This window comes from Thalassophryne amazonica, chromosome 10, assembly GCF_902500255.1.
Source record: "Thalassophryne amazonica chromosome 10, fThaAma1.1, whole genome shotgun sequence".
In the NCBI taxonomy this organism is placed as follows: Eukaryota; Metazoa; Chordata; class Actinopteri; order Batrachoidiformes; family Batrachoididae; genus Thalassophryne; species Thalassophryne amazonica.
The window spans coordinates 57431548-57451029 of NC_047112.1; the positions used below are offsets into that span (position 1 = coordinate 57431548).

The 19482-nt window shown below is 40.8% G+C and overlaps 1 protein-coding gene across 1 annotated transcript in view; it reads right to left on the bottom strand.

The window, feature by feature from the left end:
* kdm4b (lysine (K)-specific demethylase 4B) overlaps positions 1-19482 on the bottom strand; it is a 169569-nt gene that overhangs the window by 149207 nt on the left and 880 nt on the right. Inside the window, 1 exon segment of the mRNA XM_034179170.1 lies at positions 118-550. Coding sequence (XP_034035061.1) covers positions 118-522 — 405 coding nt within the window. The 5' untranslated portion in view covers positions 523-550.

The window sequence follows — 19482 nt, forward strand, 5'->3', positions numbered from 1 at the left end:
TGGATCTGCATGTTGCATGAATTAATTATAAGATATTTACAAAATTTAAATTACAATTTCTTTGGTAGAGATGGAAGTTTTCATGGATATGCAAACACAAATGTGTGATGTGCTAACCTTGGCCAAACCAGCACGATGGGCTCCCTGACTCTCCATGTAGACAATGTATTTGGCAAAGTCTTTGAACTCCTCCACAGTGGGCCGGAAGGTCATAATCTTGCAGCTGGGATTCTTCATGCTGGCTTCTGACAATGGTATGGCCAGAGGAGACAAGGGCAACCCAGAAGGCTGGGCAAGGTTTGGGTCTGCTGGCTGAGACAGGGTGACATCTGGAGCAGAATTGTGTTCCACACTCACCGTTGTCTCTGGGGTTTGTGTTATTGCTGCCTCCTGGGTGGGAATTTGATCTAGACCTACAATGGTGCTGAGAGTAGGTGAGAGTGGGGTGAGGTCTGGGGGAGAGAGTGGAGGGGGTAAAGAGACCGGCACCATGTCCACAGGCATGTCAGTAGCCATTGCCATTGGTGAGTCTTAATGGTTGCAGGTAAACCTGGAGAAAAGAGAGGCATTTGGGTTATTCATTCAAAGTCTTCCCCACCCCCCCAAACAGCCAGAAACTTTTTAGCATGCCATAACTTTTATCAGACACACAGAGGGCGACAAAATTATTAACATGACAATTATTAACAGGGGTCTGAATGTTTCAGTATCTCACAATTCGATTCCGATTCACGGTGTCACAATTTGATTAAATAAATTAATCAATTTTCCATTGAAAAATTAGTTTTAAATTTTAATTTAATGCAGTACATAGAGCTCCTAACTACAGGACCTACTCAATGGGATGTAGAGGGCTATTAAAGGTGGCCTGGCAAATTATGCCAGAAAAAGCAAAGTGCGTTTAACATTATGGAGTTTTACATTTCAAAAAGGCAACGTAAACAAAAGATAAATCTATGATTTAAGGCATTCGATTTCCACGATGCTGTAGGGGGACAGGGCTTTTGAAATTAAAGACGTTGGACCTAGTTATTCTTTTTGCACAATTAGAACTGTGAAAATTTGTTAAAGCTAAGCATAAAATATAAAATACATAATTCAAGATTTGTAATGCTTTTTTAATCTCTTGTAAGAGCTGCAACTTGAGCAAACTTAAAGTTAAATATGATGCAAACTTCATATTTCATTAATTTGTGCTATATTTCATGTCACTTGATGTTATATACACCGAACAAAAACAATGCATCACTTTTGTTTTTGCTCCCATTTTTCATGAGCTGAACTCAAAGATCTAAAACAGTGGCATCCACAAAGTTTCCAGAAAGGACCAAGAGGGTGCAGGTTTTCTTTGCAGTCACTGACCCCACCGGTGATTTCACCGATGAACTCGTCCCATCTGCTCAAACTGATGTTAATCAGTGAAATCAATACACCGCGGATTACAAAGAGGCAGAGGTGGACATATGTTGATCACAACACACAAGAATTTGACTTGAAAGCCCAAATAAATTCATACATCTGCAGACAAAAAGCAACGCAGATTGACTGTGTGTCATGAGCTCTGCATAAGTCAAGACGTGGACTGTAGCTGGACACAGGCGAAGTGACTTTCAGGCAGCTACACAAGCAAGCCATTATCTGATGTAACGCAATTATTCTGGGTCAAAATGGCTATTAATTTGTCATGCATTTTTCAGACACACATTGCTTTAGTCTACTTTTATCAGCTTTATTTGGGCCTGCACACATTAAAGAGTTGGAAGAAATTATTTATAATCTGGTGTATAATTTTTCCAAAAGAGTGTCAACTGGAGTGAGATATCCTCTTTAATATTAGATTACATAGGAGCTCGGAGTCGAGCCGCTGCTCTTCCATGTCGAAAGGAGTCAGTTGAGGTGGCTCGGGCATCTTTTCCGGATGCCCCCTGGACGCCTCGCTGGAGAGGTGCTCTGGGCACGTCCCACTGGGAGGAGGCCCTGGGGAAGACCCAGGACACGCTGGAGGGCCTACATCTCTCGGCTGGCTTGGGAACGCCTTGGGGTTCCCCCGGAGGAGCTGGGGGAGGTGTGTGTGGATCGGGAGGTCTGGGCAGCTTTGCTTGAGCTGCTGCCCCCACGACCCGACTCCGGATAAAGCGGAAGAAAATGGAGGGATGGATGGATACTGTTGATGTTTGGAGAAAGAAGGGAGAGATGTATAACCCAAAGAACACTGTCCCCACAGTCTAACATGGCAGTGGGGATGCTTCAGTTCATCTGGAACTGGGACTCTGCCCAAGGTGGAAGGAATCATGAAGGAAGAAGGATATGTGAAGATTTAAAAAGAGAACCTCAAGTAGTGAGCAGGAAAACTGGGTCATCACTTTGTCTTCAAAAACAACAATGACACAAAACATACATGACTAACTTGGTGATGAACCACCTCCAGAAGATGAAAGTGAACATCACTAACTGGCCTGCACAAAGTCCTGGCTTAAATCCCATTGAAAATCTGTGAACTGAAGACTAAGCTCAGAAGACCATCAAATGTGGAGGACCTTGACAGATTCACTCAAAAAGAATGGGCTGAGAGTCCTTAGGAGACATTTCTGAGACTTGCTGAAAGTGACAACAAATGACTGCAGACTGCTATCCAGCAGAAAGGATAAACAATTGACTATGAGCATCAGGGAGGGGGTAATAATTTTGACGCGGGTAGTTTTTGGCTTAGTGAAATAATTTGGTTTTCTGTGTGCAAAAGGAAAACAATGTAAGCATCCAAAACAAAACTAGGATGTTTAGAAATGCTGTGTTGAAATTCCTTACTCTTAAAAAAAAAAATAAATAAAAATTTAAAATGAAAATAAAAAACCTTGGGAAAATTTTGAAGAAAATGTTCAATTTCATAGATGAGCTAATAATTATGTCATCTGCATACCTCCACACAATCAGTTAAAAGGACTGTGTGGTCAATTGTCAAGAAAAAAAAGGGATGGACCAACTGACAACACAGAAATATACTAAATCAGAGGACTAAGGCTGAATCTCAATTCTACCCCTCAGCCCTTCCCCTTACCCCTTTCCCTCTGTTTTGCGCGGGCACGAGAGACAGAGGGGTGTCTCAATTCTCTTTTAGGAGCGAGGCGGAGGGGTAGGCGGAGGGCAACAAACGCCTCCAAACGGAGTATGCATCCAGATTCACTCCATTTGGAGGGGTAGGAGGAGCTTACCGCTGTCTCCAAAGAAACAAACATGGCGCCCAGAGCCGCACAAATGAAAGCGGCTTTCATTACAAATTATGCTGTTTAGAAAGTTATAACTTGTCAAAAAACTTTACAGGCAATTGCCTATGACAGCAACGTATATACACGTTGCGTATATTGTCGTTCTGAAGAATAAGTAACTTCGCTCGTGTGCTGAGGTGTTATAATGCATATACACATGAACGCTACGATAAGACACTTTTATATCTCACAATGGAGGAAATCATGATAAAGGATACGCACGTTAATTTGTATGTTCATAAATCTTTAGATAATAGCGATCCCTGCTGTTGGATTTCAAGGGCTGTAACACGTGTGTACTTTGTAAACAAACAGGGAGCCCTGAACACACTCGTCTCCTAATAAGCTTTCAGGCAGAAAATGAGAAGTTTCACCAATGGGAGTAAGTTGGAAAATCTATATCTATATCTATATATATATATATATATATATACACACACACACACACTCAACAAAAATATAAACGCAACACTTTTGGTTTTGCTCCCATTTTGTATGAGATGAACTCAAAGATCTAAAACTTTTTCCACATACACAATATCACCATTTCTCTCAAATATTGTTCACAAACCAGTCTAAATCTGTGATAGTGAGCACTTCTCCTTTGCTGAGATAATCCATCCCATCTCACAGGTGTGCCATATCAAGATGCTGATTAGACACCATGATTAGTGCACAGGTGTGCCTTAGACTGCCCACAATAAAAGGCCACTCTGAAAGGTGCAGTTTTATCACACAGCACAATGCCACAGATGTTGCAAGATTTGAGGGAGCGTGCAATTGGCATGCTGACAGCAGGAATGTCAACCAGAGCTGTTGCTCGTGTATTGAATGTTCATTTCTCTACCATAAGCCGTCTTCAAAGGCGTTTCAGAGAATTTGGCAGTACATCCAACCAGCCTCACAACCGCAGACCACGTGTAACCACACCAGCCCAGGACCTCCACATCCAGCATGTTCACCTCCAAGATCGTCTGAGACCAGCCACTCAGACAGCTGCTGAAACAATCGGTTTGCATAACCAAAGAATTTCTGCACAAACTGTCAGAAACCGTCTCAGGGAAGCTCATCTGCATGCTCATCATCCTCATCGGGGTCTCGACCTGACTCCAGTTCGTCGTCGTAACTGACTTGAGTGGGCAAATGCTCACATTCGCTGGCATTTGGCACGTTGGAGAGGTGTTCTCTTCACGGATGATGCGAAGGAGATGTGTTGCACTGCATGAGGCAAATGGTGGTCACACCAGATACTGACTGGTATCCCCCCCACAATAAAACAAAACTGCACCTTTCAGAGTGGCCTTTTATTGTGGGCAGTCTAAAGCAAACACGTGCACTAATCATAGTGTCTAATCAGCATTTTGGTATGGCACACCTGTGAGGTGGGATGGATTATCTCAGCAAAGGAGAAGTGCTCACTATCACAGATTTCGACTGGTTTGTGAACAATATTTGAGGGAAATGGTGATATTGTGTATGTGGAAAAAGTTTTAGATCTTTGAGTTCATCTCATACAAAATGGGAGCAAAACCAAAAGTGTTGCGTTTATATTTTTGTTGAGTATATATATATATATGCACGTACAGTAGTGTTCAGAATAATAGTGCTATGTGACTAAAAAGATTAATCCAGGTTTTGAGTATATTTCTTATTGTTACATGGGAAACAAGGTACCAGTAGATTCAGCAGAGTCTCACAAATCCAACAAGACCAAGCATTCATGATATGCACACTCTTAAGACTATGAAATTGGGCTATTAGTAAAAAAAAAAAAAAAAGTAGAAAAGGGGGTGTTCACAATAATAGTAGCATCTGCTGTTGACGCTACAAACTCAAAACTATTATGTTCAAACTGCTTTTTTAGCAATCCTGTGAATCACTAAACTAGTATTTAGTTGTATAACCAGTTATTCATGATTTCTTCACATCTGCGAGGCATTATTTTTTGTTGGTTTGGAAACAAGATTTTGTTTGTTTACTAGTGTGCTTAGGGTCATTGTCTTGTTGAAACACCCATTTCAAGGGCATGTCCTCTTCAGCATAAGGCAACATGACCTCTTCAAGTATTCTGACATAAGTAACTGATCCATGATACCTGGTATGCGATATATAGGCCCAACACCATAGTAGGAGAAACATGCCCATATCATGATGCTTGCACCACTGTCTTCACTGTGAACTGTAGCTTGAATTCAGAGTTTGGGGGTCGTCTCACAAACTGTCTGTGGCCCTTGGACCCAAAAAGAACAATTTGACTCATCAGTCCACAAAATATTCCTCCGTTTCTCTTTAGGCCAGTTGATGTGTTCTTTGGCAAATTGTAACCTCTTCTGCACGTCTTTTATTTAACAGAGGGACTTTGCGGGGGATTCTTGCAAATAAATTAGCTTCACACAGGCGTCTTCTAACTGTCACAGCACTTACAGCTAACTCCAGACTGTCTTTGATCATCCTGGAGCTGATCAATGGTTGAACCTTTGCCATTCTGGTTATTCTTCTATTCATGTTGATGGTTGTTTTCCATTTTCTTCCACGCATCTCTGGTTTTTTTGTCCATTTTAACGCACTGGAGATCATTGTAGATGAACAGCCTATAATTTTTTGCACCTGCGTATAAGTTTTCCCCTCTCCAATCAACTTTTCAATCAAACTACGCTGTTCTTCTCAACAATGTCTTGAACGTCCCATTTTCTTCAGGCCTTCAAAGAGAAAAGCATGGTCAATAGGTGCTGGCTTCATCCTTAAATAGGGGACACCTGATTCACACCCGTTTGTTCCACAAAATTGATGAACTTACTGACTGAATGCCACACTACTATTATAGTGAACACCCCCTTTTCTACTTTTTTTTTTACTAATAGCCCAATTTCATAGCCTTAAGAGTGTGCATATCATGAATGCTTGGTCTTGTTGGATTTGTGAGACTCTACTGAATCTACTGGTACCTTGTTTCCCATGTAACAATAAGAAATATACTCAAAACCTGGATTAATCTTTTTAGTCACATAGTACTACTATTATTCTGAACACTACTGTATATGTGTAACACATAACGTCCTAATAGACTGCTATTATTTGTCAAGGAAATAGTGCTGAATGCAAAAAATGGGGAGAATTTGAAAAAGAAATATAAGGTTAAGAGAACTAGATGCAACCCAAATATACATACAGGTGCTGGTCATATAATTAGAATATCATGAAAAAGTTTATTTCAGTAATTCCATTCAAAAAGTGAAACTTGTATAATGTACACATTCATTCCACACAGAGATATTCAAGTGTTTATTTATTTTAATTAGTAATTAATGAATTAGTAAATCAATTAATGATTAACCAATTACAATATTAATTAGTATTATTAACATTAATTAATGAGTAATTAATTATTAATACTATTTATTATTATTATAAAGTACTAATTAATTCAATTAATTATTAATACCACAAAATTCTCCGTCATGATTGCGATGCGTCAAAGAAATCTGTGACTTCTTCTATTTCTTTGCATTCACGCAGAAAGGCAAGAAAATAAAAACAGCAAACAGGCTACTGCAACAAGCTGCACTTCAGTTGCCATGTTGAGAAACAGTGAAGATGGCAGTTTGAGACAGGCATTTTTTTTTTCCCCCTCTGTAAGGTGGAGGGGTGTCACAATTCATAGGGCTAGAGTCATACCCCTTTGTCTTAACCCCTGTTTCAAAGGGGCAGGGGTAGGGCCAAGGGGCAGGGGAACAAAAGAGACTTGAAACTGGGCCCAAACCATTATTTTCTGACCATTTAATGGTGGAGGGGTGCTGGCCAAGTGATTAGTGTGCTTGGTTCCAGGTTCAAATCCCACCCCCGCCACATTTCTCCATGTTATGTGGAGTTGTGTCAGAAAGGGCAGCCAGTGTGGAACCTTTGCCAATTCAACATGCACCTCAAATCTGTTGTGGCAATCCAGAGTGAAAATAAGGGAGCAGCTGAAGGGACTTTTTTTTTTTTTTTTTTAAATTGTGCTTGAAATGAGTTTGTATGTCAGTTTCTATGATTTTCAAAGCCTTGGATAGGACACCAGCAAGGCCACTCCTGTTTTGTTGGTACTGATTGTGATGGTATTTGGAGTACTGATGCTTAGTCAGACACTACCCATACAGTACATGACTGACTTTCTTGCACTAGGGAATGTGCAGTGACAGAACAGGTTTTGGTTTTTAATTTGTGAAAGACAGTACATGACATGATACACAGATGTGCCAGAATGCAACCAGTAGTATTCACAACGTTTCACTTTTTCTACATTTTATATTACAGCCTTATTCCAAAATAGATGACATTCATTTTTTCCTCAAAATTCCACACACAATACACCATAATGACAAAGTGAAAAAAAAATCTTTAGATTTTTGCAAATTTAATAAAAATAAACTAAGAAATTACATGTACATAAGTCTTCACAGCTTTTGCCATGAATCTCAAAATTGAGCTAAGGTGTATCCTGTTTCCACTGATCATCCGTGAAATGTTTCTACAGCTTAATTGGAGTCCACCTGGGGTAAATTCAGTTGACTGGACATGATTTGGAAAGACACACACTTATCTATACGTAAAAGTTCCACAGTTGGCAGTGCATGTCAGAGCACAAACCAAGCATGAAGTCAAAGGAATTGTCTATAGACCTCTGAGACAGGATTGTCTCGAGGCATAACTTGAAGGGTATAGAAATATTTCTACTGCTTTGAAGGTCCCAATGAGCATGGTCGCCTCAATCATTCATAAATAGAAGAAGTTCAGATACACCAGCCCTCTTCCTAGAGCTGGCTACTTGTCTGAATTGAGTGATCGGGGGACAACAACCTTACAGTGCAGCAGATAACTGAAACAATCCTGCAAATGATAATAGCCAATAAGATTAATAAATGGGATAGTTTTGACTGTTGAATGTTTGGTCTGCAAAGTGAAGGTCAAACAATGTCAGCGTCCATTGGATTCTATGACATGTGACATAACATGATAACTCAGCATGACCCATGGTGCAAACTATTCTTTTTTAAAGCCTTATTAACTCAACCAATAATTTGCACCACTTTTTACCAAAATTAGAGCAACTTTAACTTTTGACCCCTGCACAAACTGAAATTGACCTTGCTGTTGTTACTCCATTCAGTCAGAGATAGTCCAAACTATATATTTTTGGAATTCTGTCATCAGACAAATAATGTGGTATAGCGTTCAATATGATTGGAGTATCTTTTAATTTTGACCCTTGTGTAATTCTTCAATTGGCCCTCAACTAGCTGCCTACTGAAAACTCAAACGGCCAATTGTTTTTTGTTTTTTTTCTCTCTCCAAAAGAGTAATGTCTAAGGTGTATTTGGGCCAAATTTGGTGCTTCCATTAGGGCTGTCACAATTATTACAATATTCGTCAATCGCGATTATTTTTCATATTCGCGATTACCGTGAATTATTTATTTTATCCACAAAGCATAAAACGAATCAGAATCTGACGTCATTGTGCTGCAGCCTCGCTCTCGTCTTAAGACGGGACAATAACAAGGAGGCTGACAGCTGATTAAAACAGTGCCGTCTTCTTCAAAAGCCGTCTAAAACGCAAAGCTGTCGGTGTGTGTGTGTGTGTGTGTGTGTGTGTGCCTGTGTGTGCACCTGTGTGTGCGTGCGCGGAGTCAACAGGCTGCAGACTGCGAGGGAGGGGGTGGGTGAGGGAGATTCCTGAATGCAGGTGTGACACGTTCAGTGCGCAGCGAGCGCAGAGCAGAGAGAGGATTTTAACCCAAGTGAACATGTTAAAACGAAAACCTGAAGCTGCCTTTACTTCTCTCTGAACTTTCTCTAAAGGTGTGATTCTGCCGTTACGGTCCTGTTCACACCATGTGCGCGTCGTATGCTGAATTTATGAGATCATGAGATGAAATAAACGGTCAAATATCTTTAAAAACATATTTAAAAAAATGAGAATATATGAATGAACTGAGCCACAAAAAAAAAAACAATGTTCAGACGCACAGATCACAAAAAGCAGGTGAGAACTCTGAACTTTAACAGCTGTTATTTTCCAAAGGTATTTATTTGTTCAATCTTGAGCTTAATGCAGTATTTAAGCACAAAACGTAACAGATGAGGAGAAACAATTTCAGAAATGCAACAGAAACAACCACAAATCAGAAAAAGTTGGGACTGTATGTAAAATGAAGATAAAAATAAAAATGTTGCACCATTCCCAGTTTCTCCACTCACAGAAGCCAAACGTTCTTCCAGAGTTGTGTAATTATACTACAATAGTAGAATATAAAGAAGGAAAAAAAAAGAAAAAAATAGACAATATATTCGTCAATCGCAATTATTTGTCTGACAATTAATCGTCTCCAGAAATTTCTAATCGTGACAGCCCTAGCTTCCATTACCATTTATAGAATTCCTCTGGAAATATTCTGTTATCTGCTGCACTATTACTCAGGGAACCCGGTGGTCACTCTGTCAGAGCTCCAGCATTCCTCTGTGGAGAGAGGAGAACCTTTCCGAAAGATAACCATCTCTGCAGCAATCCACCAATCCATATGGTACAGTGGGCAGATGGAAGCCACTCTTTAGTAAAAGGCACATGGCAGCCAACCTGGAGATTGCCAAAAGGCATCTGAAGGACTCAGACGATGAGAAACAAAATTCTCTGGTCTTATGAGACAGATATTGAACTCTTTGCTTGTGAATGCCAGGCGTTATGTTTGGATGAAACCAGGCAAAGTTAGTTAGTGAGAAGTTAGTGGCCCCAGCAAAATTCTACTTGCCCAGGCGTAAATGTGCGATGCAAACTACAGCCGTTGAAATTTTTTAATTTTGATGCAATTTCGTGCATTCTAACGCTGAAATTAATGAACATAACTGCGCAAAATTGCCATTAATTTAAAACTTCTTGCATTTCAGTTTTTGTTTGAACATGTTTATGTTTAGGGATGCGGCTCTCAATTATTTTTGTAATCAAGTATTCTATTGATTATTCTGGCAATTAATAGAATAAAAAGTACTTTTGTGTTTTTGAACAACATCAACAGTCCAGGGCTCTCCCGAAGCAATGGCACAACATCGCTGCGCCACCACGCAGATTGTCAAATTGAGTGTATGCCTTTCTGTTTTCGTGGGTAATTATTTATTTTTTCACATCTTTACAAGTTTTGGATCTTTCCCGGTGTCGGGAGCTCAGCCCTCCCCTGACACTGGACCGTAATGCTGCATTTACAAACAGGCAAGACATTACAAATGTCATTTAGCTGTCATTCATGGCACATTCCTGACATTCTTAATGTGACTTAACGCATCTGAATAGGTTTCTTAACAGTGCGTGGTATTTGAAGAGCATGTTTTTGGCTGTCAAAAAAATCTTCCAGGAATGCCACGCACCACACTCATTTCGCCTCATGGCATGAAGCTCTCAACTGAGTGTGTTGGTCCGTCTTGATTAGTGGTGATCCTTAATAGAGCGTGACTGCATTCGTAGTGGTTCCTGTGATAGTTCTTGGAGCCCATACTGTCACGTGTTGTAATGAACTAGGGCTGCAGTTATCGCTTATTTTAGTAATCGAGTATTCTATCGATTAATCGGATAAAAAGTACTTTTGCGTTTTTGCATTCATGTAAAGTCTTGTGGGGTTTTTTTTATTGCGTTCTCTCGCAATAACCTAATATATTAAAGTTCATGCCTACCAGCGCGCACAGTGAGTGGAATCAGGTGGGGAGAGACTGAACGTATATGTGTGCGCACACACACAGGATTTACGACAGATGAGGAAGTAAGCTGCTACACCTTGCACAGCTTTAAGACTCCGTATGAAATATAGTTCATTTATATAACAGAGTAAGTAGCAACACCTGATATGAATGTTTGTTTTCTTTTTTTACCGTCCTCTCGTGAATCATGTTGCTGTCTGCTGTGTGTGCGCGTGTGCGTTCAGTCTCCCCCCCACCTGATTTCACTCACTGTGCATGCTGATAGGTAAACGGAAGCTTTTTTTTTTTTTTTTTTTTTAAAGTATTTACATTCTCATGCCTATGTTTTGCTTCTAGAAACACGAGCCCGACGTGTGGTTTTTGAACATACAATGTGAGCAGTCAGATCGCATCAGAGCATCAGGCCGTACAGTGTGAGAACATGAATCGTGTGCTTTGAACTTTTTGTTGCACAGTTTGAGCTGGAGCCAAGTACAACGACTGAAAATATCGTACAGTGTCTGCCAAGCCTCAGCAGAGCATACACAAGACTCTGCAGGAGCGTGATGCAAGACAGAAACAAACATGGCAGACTCGCTGAAATTTGATGACATGGAGAAGAAATATGACTTTTCCACCAAACAAATGGTAAAATAAATATAATTCTGCGAAAATGTGTAGTGGCCCGAGCAGGTCCTCATTTATAAATTGTACTGGCTGGTAGTACCCAAATGTGGGCCAAATCGCCGCCGAGCCAATGGCAATGTCGAGCGCTACTATGCACCGACACTCCCCGTGCAAGTGGATGGACCTTGAGAGGTAATGCAAAGAGGAATGGGCAAAACTGTCCCAAGAAAGGTGCGCCAAGCTTGCGGCATCATATTCCGTAAGACGTAAGGCTGTAATTGCTGTCAAAGGAACATCAACAAAGTATTGAGCAAAGGCTGTGGATAATTACGTACATGTGATTTCATGTTTTTTTAATAAATTTGAAAAAAAGAAAAAAAAAACAACACACAAAAACAAAAGCCAAGAAACTTTTTCATGTTGTCACTGGATGGTGCTGTGAGCAAAATTCTGAGGGGAAAAACAAATTTACTCCACTTTGGAATAAGGCTGTAACATAAAATGTGGAAAAAGTGAATCGCTGTGAATACTACTGCACTGTATGCACTGCATTTATTTATTAATGAAAAAGCAGCTATGAGTAGACAGAAAAATCCTGAATTTCTAGGTCCCTAAACCCAATGCCCCACCCCCTTTCCAGAAACTCAATACACACCCATAAGCAGACAGGTGGTACTTAAGTTGGTAAAAACATAAAATTCAGTGCTTTGGGGAGGTCACACGTCAGTGTCAATTCACCCTCAAAAGATGTGAATGAAATATTTAAAAAGGTAAATGTAATCAATATAGACAGATTCAGCTGTATTAATCCTTTTCTGAACATTATTCCATGTGATGTTGTGGAGTCATCTTAATTTCATCAAGTAGTTCAACAACAGAAGTCACTGTCTAGTAGCACATCAGCCATTGTCTTGTTCATTCATATGAAAGTTTCAAGTAAATACACTGTGTTCCCCAATGGTAGCGGCCGGTGAAGTAATTGTATATGCCATATAAAGACCCCACTTATTATAGCTACCACCTTCAAAAATAAATAAATAAATAAAATTCATTGCGATTTTTGTCCTGGGTGTGTGCACGCTGCAGCCTCTGTGTGTGTGTGGCTCTGACTGCACCACCATGGCCTTTATTGCCCCTTTCTGGCCATAACGCCTTGAAAAGTTATTGTACACCTGCATTCCAGCTACTTTAGTTGTATTTTGTCAGTGTATTTTGTGAGCATCCACAACATCCCATAATTCAAAACACAGGATGCAAAGCATTCTTGCATCTTCAAAGCAAGCTTCGAACCTTTGAATTGATGGTTTACGGACCTTACACACCAATCAGGTAGCACTTTGTACAGATTGTGCAGGCCAGGGGCTTTTGAAGACAATAATAATAAATTATCATCATCATTATTATTATTCATAGCAGTAGTAGTAGAAGATTATTATTAATGACAGTGGTGGTAACCAAGTGGTTTGTATTGCAGAAGGTTCCAGTTTCTCCATGTAATGTGGAGTTGCATCAGGAATGCAGGGCTCGAAATAGTACGTGTATGTGCTAGTTTGTGCACGTATTATTAGAGCGGTGCACGTAATTTTATACTGCACTAGCACTGGTGCAAGTAACTTTATCCAAGTTTTATCAACTATAAGCACCAGTAGAATGAACCAATAAAGGAATAAATAAGGAAAAAAACTATTTCCAGTGTGTTGTCTTCGTCTTCCCTGCGTTTTATGACTCACACATGGCGCGAATTGCTGTAACGATTCGTTCACGCGCACGTTGAGAAAAAAAAAAATTGTCTGCCGCTGCTACTGCTCTTCCCTCAAACTCTGTCATAACCACACCGGACCTGCTTTAAGTTGCTACAGCCCATTTCACAACAGGGCTGCTCCCAGTTGTGTCGTGTCGTTATGACGACACTGCATGGAAGCAACTCAGTGCAGAGACGATGCAGCTCGGTGCCACAACAGAACGAGAGGCGCAAAGGACGAAGCAAATCGGATGCCGAAAATTAAACACGTTTAATTTTTGTTTGCGTCCTGTACTCGATGCAGAATTAAGTGGTTTCAGCGCAAGTCAGAGCAACAGGACGGTACTCAGCATGACTGGAAGCCACACACTCACAAGACAACATTACCAGATGCCAATTTATGATTCCTGCTGTGTTCCATTGCTCCCGCAGTATAAATCACGCAGCATTGTTTTCATACCGTGTACACAATGCAGTAAAACTACACACTCAAAAAAAGAGCACAGAAAAAAAATGCTGACTGCAGCAGCTGCTCCTGCTGCTCCAGCAGAAATTCCTGCGTCATCATGATGCAACAGGAAGCAACTCGAAGTGGGCCTGGTGTGAAAGTAACTTTTGGGTGTGCAAGTAATTTTTTTGTTACTAGAACCAGTGCAAGTAGGTTAAAAAATGTATTTCGACCCCTGGGAATGGCATCCAGCATAAAACTTGTGCCAAATTAAGATACAGATCCACCTCGGATCTGCTGCGGCGACCCTGAGTGAAAACAAGGAAGAAGCCGATGAAACTTACTGGTATATCGTCATCAACAACCACCATAATAGTTTTAATAACCAAAACGTTGACTCAATATTGCTCTCTGCCCAAGTTTTACTTCAACTCTGCAATAAATGGACTTTATGAAAGAAAAATATTTACTTAATTTGACTTTTCTGCATTACTAAAGTGGGATGTGTAGCAGTATCTTTTTTAAAAAAAAAAACAATGTCTAAACTAGGTCATAACTGGGTCTGTTTGGGGTTCTTGCTTAAAAAAAAAAAAAAAAAAAAAAAGGTCAGTTAGGATTAGAGAAATAAAATAAGTAAGGTAAAATAAGTATTGAACACATCACCATTTTCCTCAGTAAATATGAGGTCTGTCCAAAAAGTATCGGACCTTTTTATTTTTTGCAAAAACCATATGGATTTGAATCGTGTGACTGCATCAGCCAAGCTCGAACCTTCATGCGCATGCGTGAGTTTTTTCACGCCTGTCGGTTGCGTCATTCGCCCATGAACAGGCTTTGAGTGAGCACTGGTCCACCCCTCTCGTCGGATTTTTATTGCGAATAAATGTCAACGATTTGGAGCTTTGCTGCATCAAATTTTTCCAGAAACTGTGAGAGACCTCCAGGTGGACACCATTCGGAAAATTCAGATGGCTTTCAGCGACGATTTTATGGGGATTACACAGATTAAGGAGTGCTCCAGCCGGTTTAAAGACCGCCCACAGCGTCAGAGCGCTGCGTGCTCCGAGCGCCGATCGACAAGCTCAAACCCCACTCAAAAAGCCAGATCATTTCCAACGTGAAGGCTTTGTTGATCCGGGACGTCGTCTAACTTTCACAAAAAAGGCAGAAGGCGTGGACATCAGCACATTCTACTGTTACAGGAGTTTTTTTTCATGGAAAGAAGCGGAGGATTGCGCCACCATGCCGCGGGACAAATCCACCTCCGTGTTGGTCTCACAGGACGGCTTTCAGATGGCTCAGACGGCTTCCGGTTGCTTTTCAGTCGTGAGTATCCGAGAAGTTGTGCATGAGCGTTGCTTTGCGCCATGCGGCTCCGCAGCGATGCGCGGAGTTCCTCCGCTCCTCTTTCCATGACAAAAACTCCTGTAACAGTGGAATGTGCCGTGCATTTCTAAATTGGACGCTGTCTTGATCCGGTATGTCGTCTGACTAGCACAGGAATTGCGGAAGACGTGGACATCAGCACTTTTTCGGCACATTGAGACAGACGTGCGGAGGAACTCCGCGCGTCGCGACGGAGCCACATGGCGCAAAGCACCGCCGTGATGAAGCCTCACAGGACATGTTGGGGCATGTCCAGCTCATGCACAAGCAACCGGAAGCCGTCTGAAAGCCACCTGAAAGCCGTCCTGTGAGACCAACACGGAGGTGGTTTTGTCCCGCGCCATGAGCGGCATGGTGGCGCAATCCTCCACTTCTCTTTCCATGAAAAAAAAACTCCTGTAACAGTAGAATGTGCCGAAAAAGTGCTGATGTCCACGCCTTCTGCCTTTTTTGTGAAAGTTAGACGATGTCCCGGATCAACAAAGCCTTCACGTTGGAAATGATCTGGTGGTTTGAGCTTGTCGATCGGCGCTCGGAGCGCTCTCAGACGCTGTGGGCGGTCTTTAAACCGGCTGGAGCACTCCTTAATCTGTGTAATCCCATAAAATCGTCGCTGAAAGCCATCTAAATTTTTCGAATGGTGTCCAGCTAGAGGTCTCTCACAGTTTCTGGAAAAATTTGATGCAGCAAAGCTCCAAATCGTTCAGACATTTATTCGCAATAAAAATCCAACGAGAGGGGTGGACCACTGCTCACACAAAGCCTGCTCACAGGCGAATGACGCAACCGACAGGCGTGAAAAAACTCACGTATGCGCACGAAGGTTCAAGCTTGGCTGATGCAATCACACGTGATTCAAATCCATATGGTTTTTGAAAAAAATAAAAAGGTCCGATACTTTCTGAACAGACCTCATATATTTCTGAAGGTGCTACTGACATGAAATTGTGAAATGACAGAATTGACACCTGAAAAAAGGGAGATGCAAAAAAAGGCATGAAAAGCCAAGACACCAGCTCAGTAATTACAAAGCAACCCTTCCCCTTGTCAGTGCAAATTAATATCAGTTAGTTCCATCCAACTGATGGCCTATAAAAAGGTGCCACAAAAAAAAAAAAAATCTCATGATGGATAAAAGCAGAGAGTTCTCTCAAGATCTTAACAACCTTATTGTTACAAAATGTAATAAAGTTTGTTTGCATTTTTTAATCTTACCTGCATTTGCATTTTCCTGACCCATATGCGCAACAAACTTTACAATGACACCATACAATGTACTCAACTGCACACCTTGAGCAATTTAGGGATCATGGCCTTGCTCAGTGGTGCCTGTTCCTGCCTATCAGGGAATTAAACCAAGGATCTGATCAAAAGTCTGTCTCTCTAACCTCTATGCCATAGACAGTTTACTTGATAATAGAATGAAGTGATAGTTTTATTCATACCACTGCATAGAAGGTATCGCGAGGATGTCACGCGCTGGGCGGGGCCACACCGGTAGGCAGAAAACTGTTTTGCAGCCACTGACTGTGCACACTCGTGATCCATCACACGCCGACAGAGCAGCGCTGTGCATAAAAAACACACATTATATCCAAATAGATGACAATCCGTTTGAACAATTTTCACTTTGCAAGCATTTAGTCTCAAGGATCGGATCGGATGTGGTTTGGCTCAGAATTGTGTCCAGTTCAGGTGGGAGATGGGATGACGTGAGCTCACCCTGTGTTCGAACTCATCACATTAAAAACAAACGTCCCCTTCTGCATTTTTTTTCCTTTGGTTTCTCTGTGCAGCTCCACTTTTAAGCAATAAGCTGAAGTCATTATGAGGGCTGCAAACTAACAACGATCTGATTTTCGGTTCATTCATTTGAACAGTTCGACGTGCGCAAAAGAGCGATTTTGCAGACAAACGGACAAACAAAGTGTAGGAGCACTGGCCCATGGTTTTGCGCGCGAGAGCTCATGATATTCCACCCTGAAATCCCGCAAATAAAACTGCCTAGATAATATAAACAAATCCAGAAAAAAAAACATAATAGTCTATGGCCCATGAAGTAAAAAAAAAAATAGAATTTATCAGAGGGCATTCTCAAGTGTAAAAAGTAAAGTGACTCCCATAAAATTCAGAGGGCATTTTTTTTAGCAACCCTCAGAGTTGGCTAACTCAGTCAGAAATGTAAAATACAGATAGAGGTCCATATCAAAACTAAAAAGTATGCCTTGTCTGGATTGGAGTTATAGATCTAAAAATAAAAAATTATGCTTGGCTTCTTTGCTAATATTGTCACCATGGGGTTTCCACAAAGGCAAGCTGGTTAGACTTTTAAACTAGCTTCAAAACAGCCAGGGTCTCCCAGGACCAAGCATATATATTACGAACTTGTCAGCATACGACAGATAGGTCCTGCAGATTTGGCAGAAAACCTCATTCTTCTCTTGGTCATGACCAAGCCACGGCTATTTCTGTGGCCAGGTCAGGACAAAACCTCTCTTCCTCTTGTTTCTTTCATATAGCCTGTCTCTCTCCCTTAACTCATCATCACTAAGCTTCCTCTTCTGGCCAATTCCTTTTGCAAAAATCTTCCTGGTTGTTGTCTGAGTTTGGGTGGTTATGGTGTAAACATATTTCAATTCGAATTTCAAAGCATTTTGTTAGATTTGCGTCTTGTTCCTCTTCGTTTCCTGCAGCTTCCCGCGCATTTAAAGATGCTAACGAACATTGCCGAAGATCGGTGACGGAAACGGCCGAACCCACGCTCCACGCATTGACAACATACATTTCAAGCATGGAGCGTGGTTAGGGATGGGTATTGATAAGATTTTATCGATACCATTATCGATTCCGCTTATCGATCCGATTCCTTATCAATACCGCTTGTGAATTTTCTGTGTACTAAAAGTAGACTTTACAGGTTTTCTATGTCAACAACATTTTATTGAGTCTTAAAGTAAATAAATATGAAATTGTTCACTGGATCCTTAAACTCTGGACCTAAATAAACTCTACATGGTGTCTCCTTGATCTCCGAACATAAACAGAAATAAACAAAGTCTGTAGATTTTGTCAAAAGCATTTCCTTTCAGACACTGGCATGAATGTCTTTCCATACCTCTGAGCTGAACTCTTGCAGCTGGCTGTGCTGCACGTCAGCATCAGTTTAATTCATAAAGAATGCAGGACATATCATTTTGGAAAGAAAAAAAAACGTTTTAGTCAATTGTAGTTTATTTTCTGTATTAGAGCGTTTGGAAAAAGGTGTCACTTTATTTAAAGTGGCAATTCGTTTTGAAGTTATTAATTCTGACCGGACCGTGTCTCAGCAGAGAGCCGCACAGTGTTGGGGCTGTGCCAACGGAATGGAGGATGTCTCTCGTTTCTTGACTGCAACAAGACAAGAGTCCCACTTAGCGACTTTAATCTGCGCAAAAGTGACTCACAGTCACGACTGACATATTTTAATGGCTTTGAGAGGAGTTAAGAAGCGGACTTGCCGCTTCTGAAGAGTTATTATTTATTGCTATTATTACTGCTGTTGTTGTTGCTATTATTAATATACAAATAAAAATAAATTTTAAAATATTACAATTTTAATACATCTGACTATTTTACGACAAACGCTGAGCCATTAATTATTTTACAGAAAACAAATGCACAAAAACATGCTCAGATGCCAACAGCTTAATGCTGACTTTAACATTGAAAACGCCATAGACATACTAACGCGTTAGCATCAGCCCCATTTATAAGTTATAAAATACATCTACCAACTGTTTCAGAAGACCGTAACAGGGCGGTTTAACATAAAAGGGTATATATTACTCACAGGCATATACGGAAGTAAATGACAACAGTGATCCCTTCTATTCCATCACAGCAGATAAAATATAATTCTGTCAATTCATCCTGATTTAAGTTTCAGGGCTAGCTTATCTGAAAATGAGCCTTTTTTGCACCTGTCGTTGCAATGTATTCAGTGGATTCCTAAACCACTGCATGCATGTCCCTCCTTTTACACAGGTTTCTAGAGCCACATCAATGGTGCACGATTTATTTACTTATGTGCATTGTATGTTGCTACCAGGGGGCAGGGCAGGCAAATGAAGTTGGCCTGAAACAACAAAGCACGTCATTTGCTTAAAGCACAAAAAGCCCAGATGAGAAAATTTAAAAGTGAAAGCTGTGAGTCTGTAACTACATAAATAACATTCGTGGAAGCTGACAGTAAGTATGTTGGAGAACAAACAGATCACCTTTGACAGAAACCAACATGTGTCCCACGTCAAGAACCTCTAAAGAGACTTCCGTACTTTG